This window comes from Puntigrus tetrazona, chromosome 9, assembly GCF_018831695.1.
Source record: "Puntigrus tetrazona isolate hp1 chromosome 9, ASM1883169v1, whole genome shotgun sequence".
Classification (NCBI taxonomy): domain Eukaryota; kingdom Metazoa; phylum Chordata; class Actinopteri; order Cypriniformes; family Cyprinidae; genus Puntigrus; species Puntigrus tetrazona.
This window is the reverse complement of record NC_056707.1, coordinates 14,523,649-14,546,252: the sequence shown is the minus strand read 5'-3', so window position 1 is coordinate 14,546,252 and position 22,604 is coordinate 14,523,649. Positions and strand designations below refer to the sequence as shown.

Sequence of the window (22,604 nt, the reverse complement as noted above, 5' to 3'; positions counted from 1 at the left end):
TAATTCAGCAAAAGCCTATTAAACAATGTATAATAAGTGATTCTTTCGGTTAGTAATGTTTTTTGTAGGCTTGGCAAACATCAAAATGTTTAAACGATTGAAAATACCACGTAATGTTCATAGAAATATTTCTTACAACAGTGTGTTATTAAAATAACAAAAAGAATAAATTTCTTTAGTCAATATAACTTAAATTAAAAAGAAAAAAGTTTGTTCATTGCAGTTGACTTCCATGAATGCAGTTATAGATATAATAAATAATTAAATAACAATTATAAATCTTATCAGTAATAGAATTTTATTATTTTTACAAACATTATGAAATTATTGGTGAGAACATGTGGGGGCCCTAATATGTGTTTTATTGTGACACATTAATGTGATATTCTGGGGTGGTTTTTAATTTTTTAAAGTGTGTTGTTGAATTTCGACTATTTTCCTAAAAATAATTCATGGCCACTAGCATTCCTAAACAAAAGAACCCTGGAAAAAAGAATTATACACACTGTGTCCTGCAGAGGGCAGTCCAGTTTTAAGTTTTAAATTTGTTCATCGTTAGGTTAAAGAGTTAATCTGTGGTTAAATTTAAAAGCCCACTTGTCATTATACTACTGTCTTTGTGTGTTTTGTAGCAGTATTGAAGTGAAATGGCAGAATAAGTGTGTTAGGCATGTTTCCTGAAATATTAGGCCTTGATGGAAAGAAATGTTTATCATTGTGACTGCTTGTATCTGTCCCCCTAGCAAACATTGGCCTGCTCCATCCTGACAGCTCTGTTGAGTGAGTTCTCCAGCTCCAATAAGACCAGTAACATTGGCCTCAGTATGGAGTTTCACGGAAGCTGCAAACGCATCTTTCAGGTTTGCATTTCTGTGTCTTGTTAAGTTATATAGTCCCTGTACTGGGTGTTTTTATGTAAATAACTAAAACATGTAGAAGAATTCATATGTGGATTGAATGCATGTATTAACGCGATATGGAGAGTGACGGTTTTTATTAATTATTAATTTGCAAATGTGATATTGATGTAATGCCACACATTAATAAACAAATTCTGCATGATTTTGCTCTAAAATCACTGAGAATCATTTCAAATAAAGTAACAGCTCAGCTGCAGCTCTAAATACACGATAATTAACTCGAATGCTTGTTCCTTTTATGATGGATGTGTGTGTGTTGCAGGAGGACGATCTCAGGCAGATCTTCATGCTCACTATGGAGGTCCTGCAGGAATTCAGTCGGAGAGAGAACCTCAACGCTCAGATGTCCTGTGTTTTCCAGCGCTACCTTGCCCTGGCCAATCAAGTGCTCAGCTGGAACTTCCTTCCACCCAATCATATCCTTTCATAAAAAGATTTTGGGGTCTTCTTAATTTTGTTTGTAGCCATGTCTTTTTTTTACTTGCAAATTCAGAGGAAAGTTGAGAGCTGATGCAGGCTGGACTTCCTGTTACTCAGAAGCACTAGACCTGGACTTCAGCCAGGAATGTTTTAGAGGCACAAGGGTTAGGAAAGAAAATTAACTGTGACTTATTTTTGGATTAATAATAGACAAGCTATAATGTGATAATCGGTGTTAACCTTCATAACATTTCTTTGTAAAATAACTGTGTGCACAGAACCAGATCCAGGCACAATTCTTGTTGCCCGATTTAAAAACAACAACAACAACAATTTTTTTTTACATGTTTAAAGCCACTACATTTGAAGTTCTTCAGCATATTTACGGATAACTGATTTAGATAAATTAGTTTGTTCCACTGTTTAATTTGATTTTAATATATTGACATACATACAAGTTTATAAGGCTCTTGTCTCTCCGTAGTTTTGCTTGATCCTTGGCATGTATCATTATTTTTACTGTTCACATGTGCTAGTGTTAGTCCTAAATCATGAGATGTGATTGATGGTGAGTGTGCGTCTGTGTGTGTTTTAGCTCTGTGAGGCGTTAATCCCACTCAGGCTGACTTTGTGTCTCTGTGTCTCTTTAAAGAGATCTGAGCTGGCGTCTGTGCCAACCAGGGTCACATATCACTTACAAAGGAGGCCTGTGCCAAGCCCTTATCGTGCTCAATAAGTATGCCTTTAAACACACAGCTCATTGAGTGCTGTGCTGGAATGTCGGCCGGCCATTTGTGCATTGATGTGTTTGCATAGTTTCAAGTCATATTAATTGCCCACTGGGCGCTGGAGGGGAGATAGTTCTTTGATTCCAGGAACACATTTGTTAAGGACACGGAGAGGACGGAGTGACTATGTTAAATTTGAAAACTCTTTAATATGTTGAATGAATTAGTAGTCAATTAATCTGTTCTTTAATATGTGTGAGATTGAGACGAGCTAAAAATCTAGATGAACTATCAGGCTTGTTAAAATGTTATGTATTATTATTATAATAGATTATTTAATGTTTATATATATTATTTAAAAAAACACACATACAAACATGCTGTCGCATCCAAAATAAGTTTTTGTATACATTTAAGAAATGTTATGTTTAAATTTCTATTAATATAAATATATACATGAAAATACAAGTAAATGTTTATGCATAATATAATATAATATGCATAATATAAATACACACATACACACACACACATCATAACTTATTCTAAATGTGATTAATAATGACTAATAGTATGTGTATGCATTTTATGTATTTATGTATGTGTGTGTGTGTGTATATATATATATATATATATATATATATATATATATATATATATATATATATATATATATATATATATATTTATTATTAACATATATTATTATTTAGAAAATAGTTGTGATGCTTAAGACGTGTGAAATGACTGCATTTTAGCCTGGTAACATTTTTTTTTTTTTTTTAATAAAGTTTCAGAAAAGGAAAAAAAAAAAAAAAGAACTGCATTTATTTAAAATAGAAATTTGTAACATTATGACTCACTTTTTTTGATTAATTTAACACATCCTCATCAAAAGTATTAATTTCTTTATGAAAAAAATCTTACAAAGTGCAAACTTTTGAATGATAGTTTATATAAATTATACAATATTACATATTAATTTATTTTAAATAATTGTGTTTCATAAATTGTAAATGCAGTCATGACTCATCTTGTGTGTGTGTGCGTGTGTTTTAATGTCTATTCCTGACAGCGCTTAAACTCTTTCCTCAAAGTGCCGCCATCTCTCAGTTGCCAAGGCCATGGCATGCATGTCATTTGTCCATGACACACTCCCACTTGACGCATGTACATGTCATTTGTGTGAATCCTAAACACGTGATTCCCTTAATGTCTGCCGGACTGCATGTCTGTCCATGGCTCTAGTGACCCCGGGGTGAGTTGTGGCTGGGCTCTGAGCTGGTCAGGTGCTCTGAATGGTGGAGCAAGATGACAGACGGCTGTGTGCCACTGCTCATTTTTAACACGCATGCACAAGTGGAGCAGAGCTTTGTAAGACCACTGTCCTCAGCCTGACAACCGAGAGGAGGGTGTGAGGGGAATTTTAAGAGGGAGGATGTGACACTCAGGCTTCCTAATAGACTTGGATCTCTTCTCTGCTCTTTGGCTCCAGGCAGCTCTCAGCACTTTCATGATCATTATGTTCGCTGAATGCCTCCTGATTGATTCAGTGTGCAGTCTTGAGCTCAACACACAATGTCTTCAGCTCACGTCCAGGATCCATTTATTTCTTACACTATAGCGTCCACTTCTGATTATTTGGCCCTGCCAGTATATAAACCAGAAGATCATTAGAGCTGCAAATATGCATGTAGTAACTTTCGGTTAAGGGAACCGTATTGCGGCATATTAAATGTGTTAATCAGTTCAGTTTCCCTAACCCTAATAGATTAGACTAGTGGACCACCGCAGTTCTAGGAAATTAATGGAAGACCCTGTTATTTTGATTGGATTTCTTTTAAACAGTTAAGGAATTTAATCTCTGTTCTCTGTATAAATCTAAATGAGATCAATAGTTTGTTAATGGAATTGATTTGCAGACAGCTCACAACGTTCACACCCCCTGCCTGTTATTCTGTTAAATGCTTTAAAACTAGAAACTGCATATCTCCATATAAACTATGCTTTCCATTATTTAATGTGCTATCAGTGTATGTGACCCTTCATTCTCTGTCTCAGTCGCAGCATGAATCTCTCTCCTAAAGCCATCGTGCCAGGCTTTGTCTTCATCTCATGGCTTCTTCAGTTTTCTCCAACATGTGACACGCTTCAAGTGCAACACCAGATAAATGTTATCTTCACATCTGAAAGACCATATGTGTGCGTGTTCGGTTAAAAGTCAAGGAACTGTATGTTAATGTTTTGGTAATGATTGTAAATGGTAAGGACAGTCTGAATCTGTTTTTCCAGGAGTTTTTATTTTACTGTAGTTGGTTATAGATACTTCTGTTCAAAAGTCTTATTCCAGGATTTTTTTTTAATACATTTATAATATCGCAAGACATTTGTTAAAGGATTTGTAATAAATGCTATTGTTTTAAAACTGTTCTTTTGTACTACCACAGTTTTCACAAAAAATAGCTGTACAACTGTTTTCAGCATTCAGCAAAGGTTTTGTGAGCACCAAATCTGCACAGTGAGGCTTTGCCATCATAGGAATAAATTACATTTTCGAATATTTTAAAATACAAGGCAGTTGATTCAAATTGTAATTTTTCAGAATTGCTGTATTTCTAAAATAAAGGCAACCCTACAGTCGAGAGCACAAGGTTAAGCAACCTTACTGAACCTTAAACATCATAAAATTTACACATTAGTTACCATCATTGCAAGTCTTGCAGTGTGCATTTTTTTAAAACTAAAGTTGCTAAAGATGATGAAAGATAAAGAACTAAAGAGCCTTAGTTATATACGTGCAAAAAGGCATCTCTGGTTGCCACGTCACATTTATCTTTTTTTAGTGTTTCGCTCAGTATGTCAAGTTATATTAGTTAACTTTTCGAAACCCATCACAAGTATGCTTCTGTTCTATTTTGTTGAGTTCAGGCTAGCTGTATTTTAACACAATATAGCATGTCCGTTGTGATCACGTCATGTGAACTCGACTCTACGTCAGTCCAACGTTACAGCACTTACTTGAGACCCAGCTAGTCGATTTCTGAGTTCGTCATGTGTTTGGTGTCTTCAGCAGCTGGGACGAGGGCTGGTGGAAACGAGTCATGTGTGTTTGTGAATAAGCCCGGATTGGGTTTCAGTAGGTCATATCTTTAGTCACCCTCCCAGTTTTTCATACGCTCGTACACTTTTCCAGCAATGGCTCCAAGTGACATTAAGTGACCGGCTGGTTTATTCCCTGCGCCCCGTCAGTCAGTCAGTCTCTCCCTGCTGTGCTCATGTGGCAGACTGCTATCAGCCCGCTGGTGGTCAGCACACAAGCTCCAGCCGTTCTCCCTCGAGGCCCATTCTCTCCTTAGCACGGGTCACTCAGAGTTCTGCCGGCCCCTTGCTATTTTTAATAGGCCATAAAGTCAGGTCTACTCAGGACGGACACGGGCAAGGGGGTGTAACACTCATTCTAGTTTGGCACCTGGCGCTTCTCGTTGTCTGCTTAGTGAATGCGTAGGTGAGTCTCCACCTAATTTGCTTTGACACATGTGGCTGTATATGGTAGACGTGATCAGATACTGTCAGTGTGTATGTGTGTGAATGAGAGAGCTTGCATTTGTCTGCTGGGAGTGACTGTGGGTCCGGCCCAGTGGAATGCGTGGCCTTTGCCGGTAACTGGCTTTGATCAGACATTCCTGTGGGAGGCTTTCTCTCTCTCTCTCTCTCTCTCTCTCTCTCTCTCCCTGCTCGTTCTTTTTGTCGTTCCTTTTTTTTCCTCCATCTCTTTTCCCAGTGGGCTACATATGGAAAGGGGGAGATTTTGAGGTAAACATTTAGTGGGAGGGGACAGCGCAAATGAATAGTAGTAACGGTACTGCTGAAGAAGAGTGATATAGAAGGAGCTGCAGAAAACAGACCCTGGGAATTCACTGCAGCAATTTTCCACGCTCTTTTTAGTACAGGGCTGCACAGCCAGAGAGAAGTGACAGAAAGAAAAGGGGGTTAGAAACATCTTTTTGCTTATCCTTTCTGCTTTTGCTATTGCCCTTAACTGAGGTGTCACTGGGGAGGCACTACATTGCCATGTTTGAAGCGACTCAGAATGTCATGCTCAAGCCAACCGAGTCCTGGAGGGAAACACTTCTAGACCACAGAGTCATGGACCTTTTCTTCACAGTGAGTACCAACTTTTACATTTATTCTGTCAGAGATATTTATTATTTTTTTTATTTAACCTCCTGCTTGTTTTTGTTTTTTGTTGTTTGTTAAATCAGTATATAAATGATTTGGGGTCAGTAAGATTTTTGTTTTTATATATATATATATATATTGTGCTCACCAGAAATACAGTAAATGTTATGAAAGATTGTTATTAAAATATTTAATTACAATTTTTCTGAGAAGTATTTGAAAAATAAATATTTAGTAACATTATAAATACCTTAACTGTCACTTTATATTAGCTAATGAATAAAATATTAATTTCTTTTTTTTTTTTTTTTCCTTTTTTTCACATTCGACCCAAATCTTTTGAACTGAAGTGAATGGGTGATGTATGAGAAGGTATATGGTGGTTTCAGCACTCTCATATAGATTTGTGCTTTTCATCTGAAACTAGATCTGTGGGTGACACAACTGTCCCAGAGCAAACCCTTTTCCAACTGTGAAGTTTGTCTGTGTTGCTCACGACAATAATGACAACATTTGTTAGGAAAAATATTAGATAGTAAGGTAATAAATTATTGTATTTCCCCAATGAATGATAATTAGTACTTTTAGAGTTGTATTAAAAAGCAAATCTATCATGAGTATTATTATATACCATAATTATCCACAGTTTCTTTTTAATGCTAATGTTCAGTTTTAGAAAAATAAAGCTTAGGATTCCAGTGAAATAGTGAATGTTTTTTTTCCACTACTGTTTGATTAGTATTCACTAATTGAATTCCCTGTTTGATCTTGTATGGTCCATGCTGAATAAAATCGCTTTACTCCATGTGCTCTATATTAAAAGCAAGTATAAATTTTAGATTCCGTTCCCGCTGAAAATCATGTTGTGCACTCAGCACAGTACACCTTCCAATCATTAGAAATTCATGCTAATGTCTATGAGCCTCAGGTTGTGATGTGTGGAACATTTCTGTCAGGTTACCCTCTGCATCAGTGATGCACAAGCCAAACTGCATTCTGCTCTTTCTCCATTACCATTACATGTCTCCCTGAGGCTTCTGCTGCCAAATAATGCTCTACTTTCCACCATCAGTCTTGGGTGGTTTCTACGGCCAGATTAGACGTTACTTTCCTTCACTCCGGTGCTCAGGAATGACTCCACAAGGTGCCAATACGCTGCTCCATCTTTTACGCCTCTTTTCTGAGAGGAGGCTGTGATCTGTAAACTGGCGACACAGCCCTCTTAACAAGGGTCAGTCTGTTGACCCGGAGGTCAAGGGCTGTTCAAACATAAGTGTCTCATTTGTCTTTTCTGGGGTTTGCTGTTAGGGCTTTTAAGCAGACTGAATTCGATATCAATCATTATCTTGATTAATTTTTAGATGTTTATTTCTTTTCAAGTTTAAAAGCAGATTTTTACTCCTTTATGTTTAGAACATGACACACTTGACACTATTAAATTCTTTAAACTTTTATAGTAATATTTCCTGGTAACACTTTACAATAATGTTCATTAGTTAACATTGGTTAATAACATTAGCAAACTGGGAATGAACAATATGTCTACAGCATTTATTAATCTTAATGTTAATTTCAGCATTTACTAATGCATTATTAAAATCACAGTGTATGTTTTAATGTATTGTGAACTAACATGAAAAAACAATGAACAAATGTTTTTTCCACTAACTAAATTTAATAAAGATGAATTAATAAAATAATAAATGCATTATTCATGTTGGCTAATACATTGTTAACAGTGATATTGTTTCAAGTCATAAAATAGGTTGGTGTTGTTTCAGTATGATGACGAATATTTTCAGTACGGTTTGTAGTGCAGTTAACAGTAGTAACATAGTTTCTAGTTGTGTAAAAAAAAAAAAAAACTAAAACTTGATACAAATGAGCAAATGCTACAGCTTAGTCACAAAATACTGTAATTATATTCCATTACTCTTTTAACACATTTAATGCACATGTGCATTTATAATTAACACATTTCTTCCACAATGCAATTGTGCAGTTAGTATGACTTAAGTTAATCCATGACACGCATAGATCATGTCGATTTTGTAGATTGAAAAGCAATTGATAAGCCTTCTGACAGTATCGTTGCACACTGTTTCTCTTGATTTTCAACACTTGTTTCATCTGGTTTTAAACTCATTTAAATCTGAGTAATTTTTTTGTTCATTGAATTCTAGCACTTCACACTGGATTCACAGCACTCATTTAATTTATTTTTATTTTCATTATAAACTTTGGCGATAAAATAAACTATTCAGGATTTTGTATTTATAAGAATTTAACCACTTAATAAAATCATAACTGATCATAAAATCATAAAAATTAATTATCAATATTTCTTTGACATTTAAAGTATGTTACCATTGTTGAAAAGCCAAATACAATTTTCTCTGGCACATTGATGTGAAGCATAAAAGCAACCATGGTAAATACATTTATTTGCACTCCAGGAGAAAACATTTTTTTCCACAAAAATGTTAAGCGCGCATTTTCAAATGCATGAGAATGCAAAAGGTTATTATTACTATTATTAATATTTTTAATCATATTTTTAACAAATGAATATAAAAAACAACTTTCAGAAACATTTAAAAATCTTATAGATTCTAAATCTTTGAATAGTAATTTAAATATTTGCTCTTTGACATTGACACTGTTTTGACAAAAGTAGAGATTGAGGGAAGAGGTAAAGATGAATGGGTCAGTCAGCATGATGGTTCATACGGAGCATGATGTTCAGCAGTTTCGTGCCGGTTTTTCAGGGAGTTGTTTGGGCCATGTGATATTTTGTGGTATTTCCAGTGTGTGGGGGGATTGTTTTTGTTAAGGGATGAGGAGTGGTCAGCTGTCACACCCTCTGTGTCTTTACGAGTCTCCTTGTAGCTGTGTGTGGTGCGCTTGTTGTTTTTCTACGCCCATGCCAGGGGGATCTGTGTGTGTAGGGGTGAGTTATTAAGCGGCAGGGTGAGTGTGCGTGTGTCGGCCTGTCAGCGGAGTCTGTGTGAGTGTGTGTATGTTGGCTCGTCAGCTGTTGGTCCTCACTTCTCAGCTGTGCCCTGAACAGACGAGGGGGCGTCCAGACACGCGCTGCCGGGGTCAGAGGTGACTAGAGATGAGCTGCAGGATTAGACTCTGAACCCTGGATTCAAAGCCCTGTTAACAGCCTCCAATCCTCCCTCAGGTGGTCTGAGGTGGGGAAAGCCATCCATCTAAAGAGAAGCGGTCTCTCTTCCTCTTTGATTGCTTTTCAGAGGTTTGGAAACATGCATAAGAGAGAAAACGAAAATCTCATATTCTCTTCACACCTAATAAAGCCATGGCTATGCTAACATTTTCCTACCAGCCAAACTGACTGAAGGGTGTTTTTGTTTGTGGTTTTAGTTTAGGTTTGTTCTTACACCCGCCGTCTTCACATGCTCACTCATTTAGTAACAAACAGTCACATTTTTATATGTCCATAAAATGGTGAAACTCAGAAAACATGTCTGGGTTCCAATTCAATATAAAACACACAAACCTAGAGAAAAAAATAATTTGCTTAACCGAAAATAGATTAGAATTTAGGACCCTTAAGTTTTGGTTCAGGACTTTTATTTTCACGTATAAAGCACAGTGTGTCCAGACTTTTTTTTTTGTTCTAATTTAGTAGCACATTTTTGTATATTTATTTTTAATTTTAATATAACTTAATATTTATGTCTCTGCATTGCACCGATGCAAGTGTTATGTATTTATTGTTAATGAGGTCTCTATTCAAAATGCATCTATTTAAATGCATTACATATTTTCTTTATTTTACATTTCTTGTTTTATAGTTTTGTTTTCAGGCGTATGATAGTGATTCTTATTTTCATTATTATAAAAATGACTTTGTAAATACATTCAGTATTTTGTGCATTGTAGCGATGAGAATGCTATTTGCTTACACTTTATTTTGATAGTCTACTTTAGACATTCCACTGACTAAATAACTTTGCAACTACATGTCAAATACATATCTACAAACTCATGAGTTGACTGTTAGGGTAGGTTTAGGGTCAGTAAAATAAGTTGACACATACTTGAAAAGTTTCTGATAGTTTCTGAAGTTGTGGACCCATCAAAATAAAATGTTTGAAGATATTAAGTAGACAGTCTACTCATGACAGCCTGTTGTCATATAATTACAAAGTTGCTTACTGTTAGTAGAATGTCTAAACTGGACTATCAAAATAAAATCTTATCTAAGATTTGTATTTATTTATTTGAGAGTGAGGTGTAACGGTTTTGTATAAATTTTGTTTAAATACTTTTTCTTTTTAATAATTTTGTATTTTGTGTCTACGTGTGCTTAGCACTAAGCAAAGTTTTAGAAGCTGAGATCAGGTTCTGACTCAGAGCATGTGCATGGTTTGTTTATGGTATAAACACAATCAGGGCTTGTTATGGCACTTTGAGTATAACGCTGTCAAGAGGTGATTGATTGTGGCCTCTGATTTTGTAACAGGATCTGAACAAACTGAATGTGACTGAAGCAGTGAGCGGTGAGAATAGAAAAGAGGAGAGAGGGTTTTATCCTCCCCGTGGACAGACACAAGGCTTTGTCTTTTCTCTATTAATAGGTCTCCCTGTCGCTTTTCTCTCTCTAGCATTCAATTCGGAAAGCTACCTTGTCTTGTTTTGATTTAGATGCCCCCCTTCGCCCCCTGCCAGACTCTAACTATAGTCGGACTCAAGGCAATTGGCATAGTTTGCATGGCGTGGATGTTCTTCGGCGCAGCTGTTTGTACAGAGCATGCTGCTCACAGAACGTTGGCCTTGTACTCTTTCTTTCTTCTCTTTCCCTATCCAGTTCTCTCGCTCTCATCTACCCCTCACACCCCTCCTTTCTCTCTTTCTCCCTCCCTTCTTCAGCGCAGAAGATGATTTCACACCGCTCTAGCAGACAGGGCTGTGCTATAGAGTGTTAGCGTTAGCGCTTTGCCCAGCGGCCGATGTTCGTCCCTGTGTCTGTAGGAGGTGGTATGTGTTGGGGAAGTGCGGCTTTAGTTTCGTCCACGGTCTTCCAGATCGTTCAGAGGGCTCCGTCCAACTCCGTGCACCTCTTCACACAGCATCTCCGCCAGAACGTCTGGCGAACAGACGAACAAGAGTAAGATTCCAAGGATTTAGGAAAGAAAAAGAGCAAAGGAGTGTGCCAAACAACCACATGTGCTGGAGACTGAAGTCGGTCCGCTCAGAAACGTTTAGCCGTCTCTTCAGCCATGTAGTGCTCTCTTTTTGCCGCTGAACGCCTCGGACTGGATTGGTAATTGAGAAGCTGATCTGATTGATTGGCTTGGGTTGTGGCAGCCAGGTGGTGAGACGCAGTAGTTTTGCCATTGGCGAAGGTGAGGGGTATTCCACAATTTTCCTCTGTTCGTTATTCCATTGAGCAGAAGGGTTCAGAGACTTGCGTGAGATGAGAAATCGAAGACAGACCCACGTATCTGTGCGTAAGAGAGAGCAGAAGAAAAAGAGGAGGAGGAGGAGAGGGAAAGTATGTTTTTGTATGTCAATGAGAGAGGCTTTTCTCTGTGATTCAGGGAGACTGTGTGCGAGCTCCCCAGCTCGTGTGTTTTGTCAGCTGCCCATGGGCCGGTCTGCAGTTCCTCCTGGACTCTTTGAGGGGGCCTGTCTGGTTTTAACACTGTAGAGTATACCTACGGTCGCATTTACAGTCTCTAGAACCTCTCTCACGTGCTCATATGATATCATGTCTCCTGAGAAGCAGGATTTCAGTCTGTTGGTGAGCTGCGCTGATCTTTGTGTGGTTGTCGTTGATGTCAGTTAGTCATTAGAGGTATATATATTGGCATTAAAATCTGATCTTGAGTTCAGAAAGTCGATGATCTGGTATCAGGCTTGAGCTTTTATTATGTTTTGGAAATGGGCTTGGCATGCTCCAGTATAACAAGTTGATGTGTTTTTGTCTGTCTTGTAGGTGCACAGGAAGATCAGAGAGGACTCAGACATGGCGCAGGATTCCCTTCAGTGCCTGGCCCAGCTGGCCTCTATGCATGGCCCCATCTTCCCTGATGAGAGCGCTCAGGTGACCTACCTGGCCCACCTGGTAGAGGGATTGCTCAACATGATCAACGGGTGCGTTTCTCTGAAACCTTCCTTCATGTACTGCACTCATATTCTTGTCATTTGCTATTGTTATTTTGTATTTAGAAAACTGCATAGTAGTCTCTCTGTAACATTCCACCTCACAATCATAATTAATAAAATTATTAGCATTTTGCATTATTATTTTAGAACAATTAATGAAATTTTAGAGTAGTAAAAAAACATTAATAATCTTAAGCCTTATTGTCTTGAAGTAAAATGTGTGTGTTAGGTTTTTTTGTTTGTTTTTTTTGTTAAAGATGGCTCAGATTTGTTCCTGAAAGTCATATTCTAGTCATAAAACTACTTTTATTTAAAATAATAAAAAAAATGAAGGGAGAAAAAATGCAGGATAGGTACAATAAATAATATACTACTACTATTTGTAATAGTATTTGTAATAATTTGTTTTTAGAATTAATTAAACAAAACTAAATACTGTTCATTTTATTTATTAAACATAAATAGAGAAAATGTGTAATTGTAACCTTTAAAAAATTATTTTCTATGAGTTCGATGTGATCTATTAATAAAATTAAATTTTAACACTGTTGTATACATGCATTGGGAGAGTTGTGTGTTAGGTCTTGCATTGTAAATGCTCTGTAATGTCTATAAAGATGGAATGATGTCTCTGCAGCTTTAAATAACACACACATTCTCTCATACACTGCTGTTTGGAATTTGAGAACAAGTAGGCGTAGTGAGTCGGGGTCTCTCTCCCCACTCCTCCCTCTCTCTGTCTTTGCCATTCTGTAATCACCTATTCCTGGAGCATTTTTCCAGTTGCATCATCGGAAAACCATGCGGCAGGTCCGACAATCTGCCGTGATTGAACTCTTCTGCTTACAATTTAAGTCCATCTGATATGGGTTAGAGACGCAGTTGGGAGCATAAAGAAAGGCAGACCTCGAGTGCTCTTTTCAGAACTAAGGAGGGGAAAAAAACCCTGTGTTCCCAAAAACCAGGTAGTGTGCCAGCACAACAGCAGTTTGTGTTGTGATTGAGATCTTTAAGTCTCCCTTTTCAGTAGCTGAGGTATTTGTTCTTATAGACAAATATTTTCAGGAGAGCTAAACCATAAATGTTGAATTCCAGTGGATAAACACGTAGACTGTACCATACGTGTACTCAGGACCACTGCATGGTTTACACAGTATCTTATGCTGCCAGACGAGAGAACAGTGATGGAGATTATTTGTTGGATGATCCTTTAAAGCACTGACTGTTTTTATTTTGTCTTTGTGACAGGATTGAGATTGAAGACTCCGAGGCTGTAGGCATCTCCAACATCATCAGTAACCTCATCAGCACATTTCCCCGAAGTGTTCTGACAGCGCTCCCGAACGAGCTCTTCGCCTCTTTCATTAACTGCCTCACATTGCTCACATGCTCGTTTGGTCGCAGCGCCGCCCTGGAGGAGGTGGTGAGTACTGCATTTGTACCACAACAGACCACATCCACGCTTCAGAGAGTAGTTGAGGTCTATGATTGCCAAAGTCGATCTGCTTTGTCGCAGCAGGCATTTTATTGTATTTAATAGAAAAATAAAACCATTATACCAGGGCATTGATGCTGATTTAATTCTTTTTTTACATTTACAAGTTGTTTATTTGGGGTCAGTAAGAGTTTTTATTGTTTCGCTTTTTTAAGAAGTCTCACTGTATTTATTTAATTAAAAATAGAATAATAACTGTAATATTGTGGGGTGGGGGAAATCCAATGAAAACCTTTTTATTTTTATATTTATTTTTTAAAAACTTAATTTAATCTTGTGATTTTTCAGCAGTGTTTGAAATGGCAAAACATCTTAAAAGTATTTGCCATGTTTAATCAATTTTATACATTCTTGAAGAATAAAGATTTTTGAATGGTAGTGTATATTAGAAGGCTGTTTCATGCCAAATTATTTAAAATACAAATTATATATTTTTAACTTTAATATAGTTATATGATTTACACATTAAAATTGGAGAGTCTGATGTATGTTTTTATAAATATATTATAGTTTTCATAGTAGTTTTCATCCAAAGTTACAAATAAACTTATGTGCAACATTATTGCATAAAATATTCGCGAATAAAGCACCATTTTGACACAAAAGTCATCACTTCCTGATTAACTTGCATTAAATATTATGAATTAAAATAAAATTTGCTACAGTATACTAGAAAGCGCATATAAATATAATTTATATTTAATTTAGAATGACAAAACTATCATTTCAGATGCTGTGCAATGAGATCGCCCTGTTGTTTGGTCCAGTTTTATGTTGTTCCATCACAAGATCATATGTCTTTTTTGATGCTCATTAAGGAATTAATTCAGAAAAAGTGTTTCCATTTGTAGTCTATGTGCATTTCTTTCCAGATAAGAAATTTATCCTACAAATTTTTATCCTAAGTATTTTTTTAATGCAATATCCCAAAATACAAATAAAAATAGGTTGATGGCAACATAGCTAATGACATTGTGTTATTAAATTATTATTCTCATTTAAGTAATTAAAATCATATTTACCTATATTAGAATTATGCATGTATTATCTGGATAACATAGTAATAATATGTACTTTAGGGAGCAAACATTAATATTAAAAAGAAGTGATGTGACATAATTAGGATAAAGTCACATATGTCTATCTTTCTCTAGCTGGATAAGGATGACATGGTGTACATGGAGGCATATGATAAGCTGCTGGAATCCTGGCTGACGCTGGTGCAGGAGGATGAGCACTTCCCCCGGGGATGCTTTGTCCAGCCGGCCGTGCAGGTCTTCAACTCCTACATCCAGTGTCACCTCGCAGCTCCTGACGGCACGAGGAATCTGGTCAGAATCTACCTTCATTTCCAAACGCATCTTTCTGCCCATGTTAAATCTGTCAAAATGTCTCTGGCTTACCACTTTGTTGGTAATTTGTTGCTTTTCTTGTAATTTTTTTTGTTGACTTTGTGGTTTGCTTTTCATCTTAATTGAAATGGAAAAGCATGAAGTACAAAAAATGTCTAAAACGGTTTTCTCTTGAAGTATCGTCTGCCAGAGTAACGCAGCCATAATGCCACATGGTTTCAGTATGCTTTGTCTTTTTAGACTGCAAATGGTGTCGCTTCTCATGAAGAGGAAGAAATAAACGAATTACAGGAGGACGACAGAGAGCTGTTCTCAGATCAGCTGGCCAGTATCGGCATGTTGGGCCGCATCGCTGCAGACCACTGTATACCTCTGCTCACAGGGTACAGACACACAAAGCACTTCAGAGAAACCACTGTAATAAACAAGCGCTGTGAGCTTTACATTTCTCATCTGTCTTCAGTTTGTTGGAGGACCGAGTCACACGGCTTCACGGGCAACTCCAGAGACACCAGCAGCACCTCATGGCTTCTGCAGACCCTGGCACGGTGGACCGGAAAGTTCTAGATGACCTTTATGAAGACATTCATTGGCTCATATTAGTGTCAGGTCTGTGTCATTCTTCTGTCGTCATCATATTCACCTCATGTTATTCATTTTTGCTCACAATTCTGAATAACATGTTTGTGCGTCTCTGGAGGTTTCCATTCACAAGGTCATTGTAATGTTTAGTTCATATACAACTGAACTATAACTGACATGATGTTATTTATTTAAATAGTATACTACTTCACTTTTTTTTTTTTTTTTTTTTTTTTTTTTTTTAATTTGTTGGTTATTTTAATACACACACACACATAGAGTTATACAGATGAAAATGATGGGAAGTATACAAATGAAGTATTGAAGTAATGAAGTATAAACAAATCAGAATCAGATCAGAATCAGAATCACTTTATTGCCAAGTATGTTTACACATACGAGGAATTTGTTGTAGTGACAGAAACTCTACAGTGCAACACGATAACAAGACAAGACAGATAATAATAAAGAGAATTATATACACTATACAAGATACAGAATATAAAATGTGCAAAACTGCAAAAATATAAAATGTGCAAAACAGCAAAAAAAAAAATAAAATAAAATAAATTTATATATATATATATATATATATATATATATATATATATATATATATATATATATATATATATACTGTAAACATTAAAGTGTAAACAGGAATTATGTTTGTGCAGTGTTATGTGCAATCTGTATGTTAAATAAATAAGTGTCCTCAAGTGTTCATGACATGGACTACCTGGGGGAAGAAACTGTTCCTGTGTCTGGCTGTCCTGGTACTCAGTGCTCTGTAGCGTCGACCAGACGGCAACAGTTCGAAGATGGAGTGTGCTGGATGAGAGGGGTCCAGAGTGATTTTCTTAACCCTTTTGTTTAATGATTCAAATGAATACAATCAGGCTGAAGGCTAAATAGTATGCACCATACAATAGAAGAGAGATTATTGATGTAGCGCCAGAAAGGTGCCCATATCTGCCAAAAATCTACAGACTTTTTATGCATATCATAAGGCAACTGAACTTCAATTTTAACTATTTGGAGGCATTTTTCCTCGAGTATTAAAAAATGTATTTGGTGTTTTAACAGGTTACCTCTTGGCTGATGACCCTCAGGGTGAAACACCATTGATACCTTCAGAAGTGATGGAGTATTCTATCAAACACTCAACTGAGGTGGATATCAACACTACACTGCAGCTTCTTGGCTCTCCTGGAGAGAAGGCCACCTCCATCCCAGGATGCAACAGGACAGACTCAGTTATCAGGTAGAGAGACCTCACAATATATCATTACTTTGTGAAGAATATTTCAGTTTATTTTGTTTTTTGTGTGGGAATTACACATTTTTTTTTATGTATTATTATCCAGTCTTTATTTTTTTTGTCCTTTTTTTTATGGCTCTTTTACAAGTAGACCATATGCTTTAAAGCTCGTTCTTGTGCACTCAGGGCAGTGCTATGATATTGTCAAGCATGAAGATGCAGGAGGAGTTTGTGAAAGGATGTTTTCAAAACAACTGAAAATGGTTAAAAATATACAGTTGGGTGTATAATGTGGAAATATAATTCTCAGGTTGTTTCGTTTAAAATGTAATGCTGGAAATGTGATGGTGGCGCTAGTTTGTTTGCTATAATTAAAAACATTTTAAGATTTATTAAAATAGAAAACTTTTATTCAAATAAGTATTTCTCAATATTGCTCGATATATTCACTGAGACTCTTTTCAAAAGAGACGTCTTTCAAAAACATTTTTTTCCAAATACTGCAGATCGAAAAGAATTTGATTGCTAGAGAATCTCTTTAACATCTGGTTGTCTGATGAATGCCTTTTTCCAGATGTAATGATCAGTGAGCAGATTAAGCAGCCAGCTGCTGATCATTGTGCCTACAGGAACAATAACTTGTTTAAAATGCATCACTCAGAATTTCTGCTGGAGAGAGCAGGCGTGGTGTAGCACAAGGCCGTTTGATCTACAGTTCGTTTGCCCAGCGGGGAATGCCCTGGCACGCGCCCAGCTAGGCCTGCCACGCGAACAGCAGCCCTCGAGTGGCCCCAGCCCCGGCGCCAGCCAATGCTACAGCACCACTCCCCGCACATTATTCAATTAGAGCCAGGCCAGGTGCCGCTCATAGCCCAGGGTCAGAGGGGAGCACTAGGGGCCCAGAGTCGTGCGTGTTATTAGAAGCCATTAAAAAGTTGATTGATTTTTAGTATTTATTTTCAGTAGTTTTTTTTTTGTTTGTTAATTCTTGTATGGCTGGTTGATGTAAATGTATTATTGTTGTTGTTGTGCACACATTAACAAATAATTACAATTACAATTTTTTTTTAAAATTAATACGTTTAGCAATAATAAAAGTAACAATGCAATTTTTATATTACAAATAAATGACATTTTTCAAGTACATGTTGATGATAATAATACTGTTAATACTTGGAATAAAATATTGTAATAAAATTATTAAAAAATTAAAATACATGTTACACAAATAATGAATATAAACAAATATTATTGTATTATATTAATATTTTAGATATTTAATAGATTTAATGTGTAAACCTAAATAAAATAATTTTATATAGCAAATAAAAATATATTTACATTTTAAACATTTTTATTCTGAAAAATCATAGTAACATTATTACTGATAATAATAATAATACAAATACTGCTATTATTATTATTATTATTATTATTATATGTGAAGGGGGAGGTCAGTTGCAGTTGTTAAACAGACAGGGATTTTTTCCCCTCGGTATTTCCAAGTAGATATTTGATCTGATTCTAATCTGATTGGAATGGGATACAGACTGTGAATTTAATGAATAGTGTAATTTTAATGATGTAGAAACTGTTTATGTGGTTACTAGTTGGGTCTCAAAGACCTAGTTGTATTGTCTGTAAAAATCTGCCTGTAATCTGATTTGGGCTTAATGGATGGTGTTATTCCAAAATTGTGGAATGGGATAAGAGGTGAGGATTGAAACACTGGAAGGACGCTGTGATGATGGGTGAGGGGGGTGGAGAATGTGAATGGGGGCGATGTGGAGGTCAAAGGATTTGGAGAGACAGTAGGCTGGTGATGGGTGGGGGAAAGCAGGCAGACTGTAGAGGATTTGGAAAGACAGTGGGCCAAGGGATTGTGTTTCCCAATAACAGGCACCGACCCCACAGCTCCAAAATGTCAGTGGGGTTTTATCTTTACAAACAATGTGAAACATTTAATGTTGCTGCACTCCATGAGGCGCATGGGATATCGCTCTTCCAGGATAGTAAGCTGCTATAATCCCTTTCTTGTGTCTTCTTTCTTTACCAGGGGAGGTGTGAAGGAATGATAGCGTTTGTTATTGTGGGCCATTGTTGAGTCTCGGTGCATGTAGACCGAAACACTGTGAACTCTCTTCCATCCCCTCGGCCAATTCACACCCTTGTTTTTCTTCTCTATTCATTTTCCTGTAAACAACAGACTGTCAACTTTTATTTCAGAGTGTCCTGTTGGCAGGACGTATATATATATATATATATATATATATATATATATATATATATATATATATATATATATATATATATATATATATATATATAATGCAGCTACATCTAGATTGCACTTCCATTTTTTTTTTTTTTTTTTTGGGTATCTGTCACAGGTTGTTATCTGCAGTGCTAAGAACCTCAGAGGTGGAGTCGCGGGCTACACGAGCGAGTCTGACTGAGCTCCTGAGTCCTCAGATGGGCAAAGACATTGTCTGGTTTCTTCGGCGCTGGGCCAAGACATACCTGTTAGTGGATGAGAAACTCTACGGCCAAGTGAGTTGCCAAAATAAAATCAATCGGTGTGTGGAAACAGCAGGCATGATGTTCGAACCAAGCCTGTTTGTTTGTTTTGGTTCTATTCAGAAATCACACACAAATTCCTGGAACCGAACCTAGCCGTTTTTATGTGATGCTTTATTACTTCTGACTCTTCCTCTGAGTGTTTGTCTTTTGTCTTTTACTTCTCTCCCTCAGATCAGTATGCCTCTCAGCACAGCTTTTGGAGCAGACACGGAGGGAGCGCAGTGGATCGTGGGATATCTGTTGGAGAAAGTGATCAATAATCTGTCGGTGTGGAGCTCTGAGCCAGAGCTGGCTAATGACACTGTGGAGCTGCTGGTGACTCTGGTGGAGAAGAGAGAGAGGTTTGTGTCTGCTTGCTGGAGTAATGCGTATGTGGGCATCAGTGTTGAGCCTAATGCCCTGCAGGACAGCTGCTCACTGACAGGCACAAGGAAGCCAGAGGTCTGTGCTGATGTCTTCATATACTGTCAGTTGATAGAACACCAAACATTTTAATTAGCCCCACCTGCTGGTGGAGTTGTGCTATTTAAGTGCAAAGTGATTTTTCAACTTAAGAGAACACTCCACTATTTTTGAAAATATTTTCCAACTCCCCTGGAGTTTAACAGTTGAGTTTACCGTTTTCAAATCCATTCAGCCGATCTCCAGGTCTGATGGTAGCACGTCAAGCTGCAGCTTAGAATAGATCAATGTTACTCAGCCCCCACGTACACAACACTGCACATTTTACTCTCTTTCCTGAAACACCCATTTTAGGGGTTCCTGGAGTTTCTTCTAATAGGCTCATGAATATAGTCAGACACACAAAATGTACAGTGTTGGAGCCCAGGACCAGGGTTGAGAAGCACAGTTTTAAGTTCTTAAAGTCTTAATAGGAATTTATAACAGCATTTGCTTGAAATATAAATTGTTATAATTTTCTTAACTGCCATATTTAAACAATTTAATGCATCCTGAATTTAAAAAAAATAAACTCACTGACCCCAGACCCTTGGACTGTAGTTTATTTGGATGTTATGTGGATCAAACTTGGCAAATTCAAACTCTTGCATCTCTCATAAAAAATCGTAATGCAACAAATTTAATTGTTATACAGATCTGAAATGTCATGAATGATTGATTGAAAGATGATTTCTTGGGTAAACTATTTTAGTAACCTTTCAGTAAAATACACTGGTATATGGCTTGTTCATGTTTGTTTCTCAAATTTTTCTTCTGATGGTTTAGGGCAAACATTGTAGTGCAGTGTGAGAACTGGTGGAACTTGGCCAAGCAGTTTGCCAGTCGCAGCCCTCCCTTACATATGCTGTCCAGCACAGTCCAGCGGACTCTGATGAAAGCCCTGGTCCTGGGCGGCTTTGCTCATATGGATTCTGATACCAAACAGCAATACTGGGCAGAGGTGAGAAGAAAATAATTATATTTGAGAGATCAAGCATGATTGCTAATGTACATCAACATTTAGGGCCATGGAAAATAGATCTAAGATTGTGAGATTAAAGTCATAATATTTTAAGAATAGTTAAAATACTATGAGAATTTAGTAATACTATGAAAATAAAGTTCAGGTATTTTGAGAATAAAGCTGAAATCTTATAATAAAGTCAAAATTACAAAAATTAATTCATAGCAATTAAGAGATTAAAGTTATAATATTTTAAGAAAGACTGAACTTTATTCTTGTATTTTCAACTTCATTCTTTAAATACGTCAACTCTTCAAATATGTTTTATTTTTTACATTGCACTAAAAACCATCACAAAACAGGAGCTTATGAAGCATGGCCTCCTAAATCTTTGTGTCTTTCTGTCTCTGCACTGCAGGTACTGCATCCACTCCAGCAGCGCTTTCTCAACCTCATTAACCAGGAGAACTTCGCCCAGATCTGTCAAGAGGAAGCCGTGAAACAGGAGATCGTTGCCACTCTAGAAGCTCTGTGTGGCATCGCAGAAGCAACGCAGATCGACAATGTGGCATCTCTCTTCAGCTTCCTCATGGACTTCCTGTCTAGCTGCATTGGTCTCATGGAGGTCTACAGAAATTCGCCAGAAACGGTCAACCTCATCATTGAGGTGTTTGTGGAAGTGGCCCACAAACAAATTTGCTACTTGGGGGAGGTGAGACATTAGCACTACCATTGATTTTGATGTGATCACACATTTTTAATGTGTGCTTCCTGATGTTTTTTTTCAACGCACCACTTCTCTTTCTCTACAGACCAAGTCTATGAAACTGTACGAGGTATGCTTGACGCTGCTGCAGGTTTACTCCAAGAACAATCTAGGTCGCAAGAGACTAGATGTAGCCGCAGAGGAGGACCAGTATCAGGACCTTCTGCTCATCATGGAGCTCCTCACCAACCTGCTCTCCAAAGAGTTCATTGACTTCAGTGACACTGGTATGAGCGTTTATTCAAGATTCAAGTTACTTGTGAGCATATACATGAGATATGAGGAGTAACTGTGTTTTTGTGCAGATGAGGTGTTTCGTGGGCAAGAGCAGAGCTCTGGTGCTGGACGAGCCGTATCAGCTGCTGATGTTGTGCTGTATGGGGTGAATATTGTTTTGCCCCTCATGTCTCAGGACTTGCTTAAGGTAAAATTTGCCTTTTGGGTTCAGCTGTGTTTTGAAACTTATCAAAGATGCTTTTATATGTTGTTTTGTTTAAGGTGTGCAACTATTCTGAAACACACTTTTTTTTCCCCTTTTGTACCCAGTTCCCTTCTCTTTGTAACCAGTATTATAAGCTCATCACTTTCATTTGTGAGATTTTCCCAGAGAAGATCCCTCAGCTGCCTGAAGAGCTCTTCAAAAGTCTCATGTGCTCCCTGGAGCTTGGCATGACCTCGTATCCTTGCTGTTTTTGTGTATACAGAAGAGTTATGTAATTTAACGTCTGTGCTTGCTAAGCAAATTGTTTGATTTTCTTGTTAAGAGTTGTTTTTGTTG

General features: G+C 37.1%; 1 protein-coding gene across 2 annotated transcripts in view; it reads left to right on the top strand.

Moving 5' to 3' along the window:
- Nucleotides 1-22,604, top strand: part of xpo4 (exportin 4) — a 30,056-nt gene that overhangs the window by 5,201 nt on the left and 2,251 nt on the right. For both annotated transcript variants that reach the window (XM_043248391.1, XM_043248392.1), the window contains 16 exons: nucleotides 744-860; nucleotides 1,183-1,336; nucleotides 6,120-6,232; nucleotides 12,216-12,373; nucleotides 13,634-13,808; nucleotides 15,035-15,211; nucleotides 15,473-15,615; nucleotides 15,696-15,841; nucleotides 16,901-17,078; nucleotides 19,466-19,625; nucleotides 19,827-19,996; nucleotides 20,883-21,057; nucleotides 21,479-21,772; nucleotides 21,873-22,053; nucleotides 22,132-22,250; nucleotides 22,373-22,503. In XM_043248391.1, the coding sequence (XP_043104326.1) occupies nucleotides 744-860; nucleotides 1,183-1,336; nucleotides 6,120-6,232; nucleotides 12,216-12,373; nucleotides 13,634-13,808; nucleotides 15,035-15,211; nucleotides 15,473-15,615; nucleotides 15,696-15,841; nucleotides 16,901-17,078; nucleotides 19,466-19,625; nucleotides 19,827-19,996; nucleotides 20,883-21,057; nucleotides 21,479-21,772; nucleotides 21,873-22,053; nucleotides 22,132-22,250; nucleotides 22,373-22,503 (2,591 nt within the window). The remainder of the gene's footprint in view (nucleotides 1-743; nucleotides 861-1,182; nucleotides 1,337-6,119; nucleotides 6,233-12,215; nucleotides 12,374-13,633; nucleotides 13,809-15,034; nucleotides 15,212-15,472; nucleotides 15,616-15,695; nucleotides 15,842-16,900; nucleotides 17,079-19,465; nucleotides 19,626-19,826; nucleotides 19,997-20,882; nucleotides 21,058-21,478; nucleotides 21,773-21,872; nucleotides 22,054-22,131; nucleotides 22,251-22,372; nucleotides 22,504-22,604) is intronic.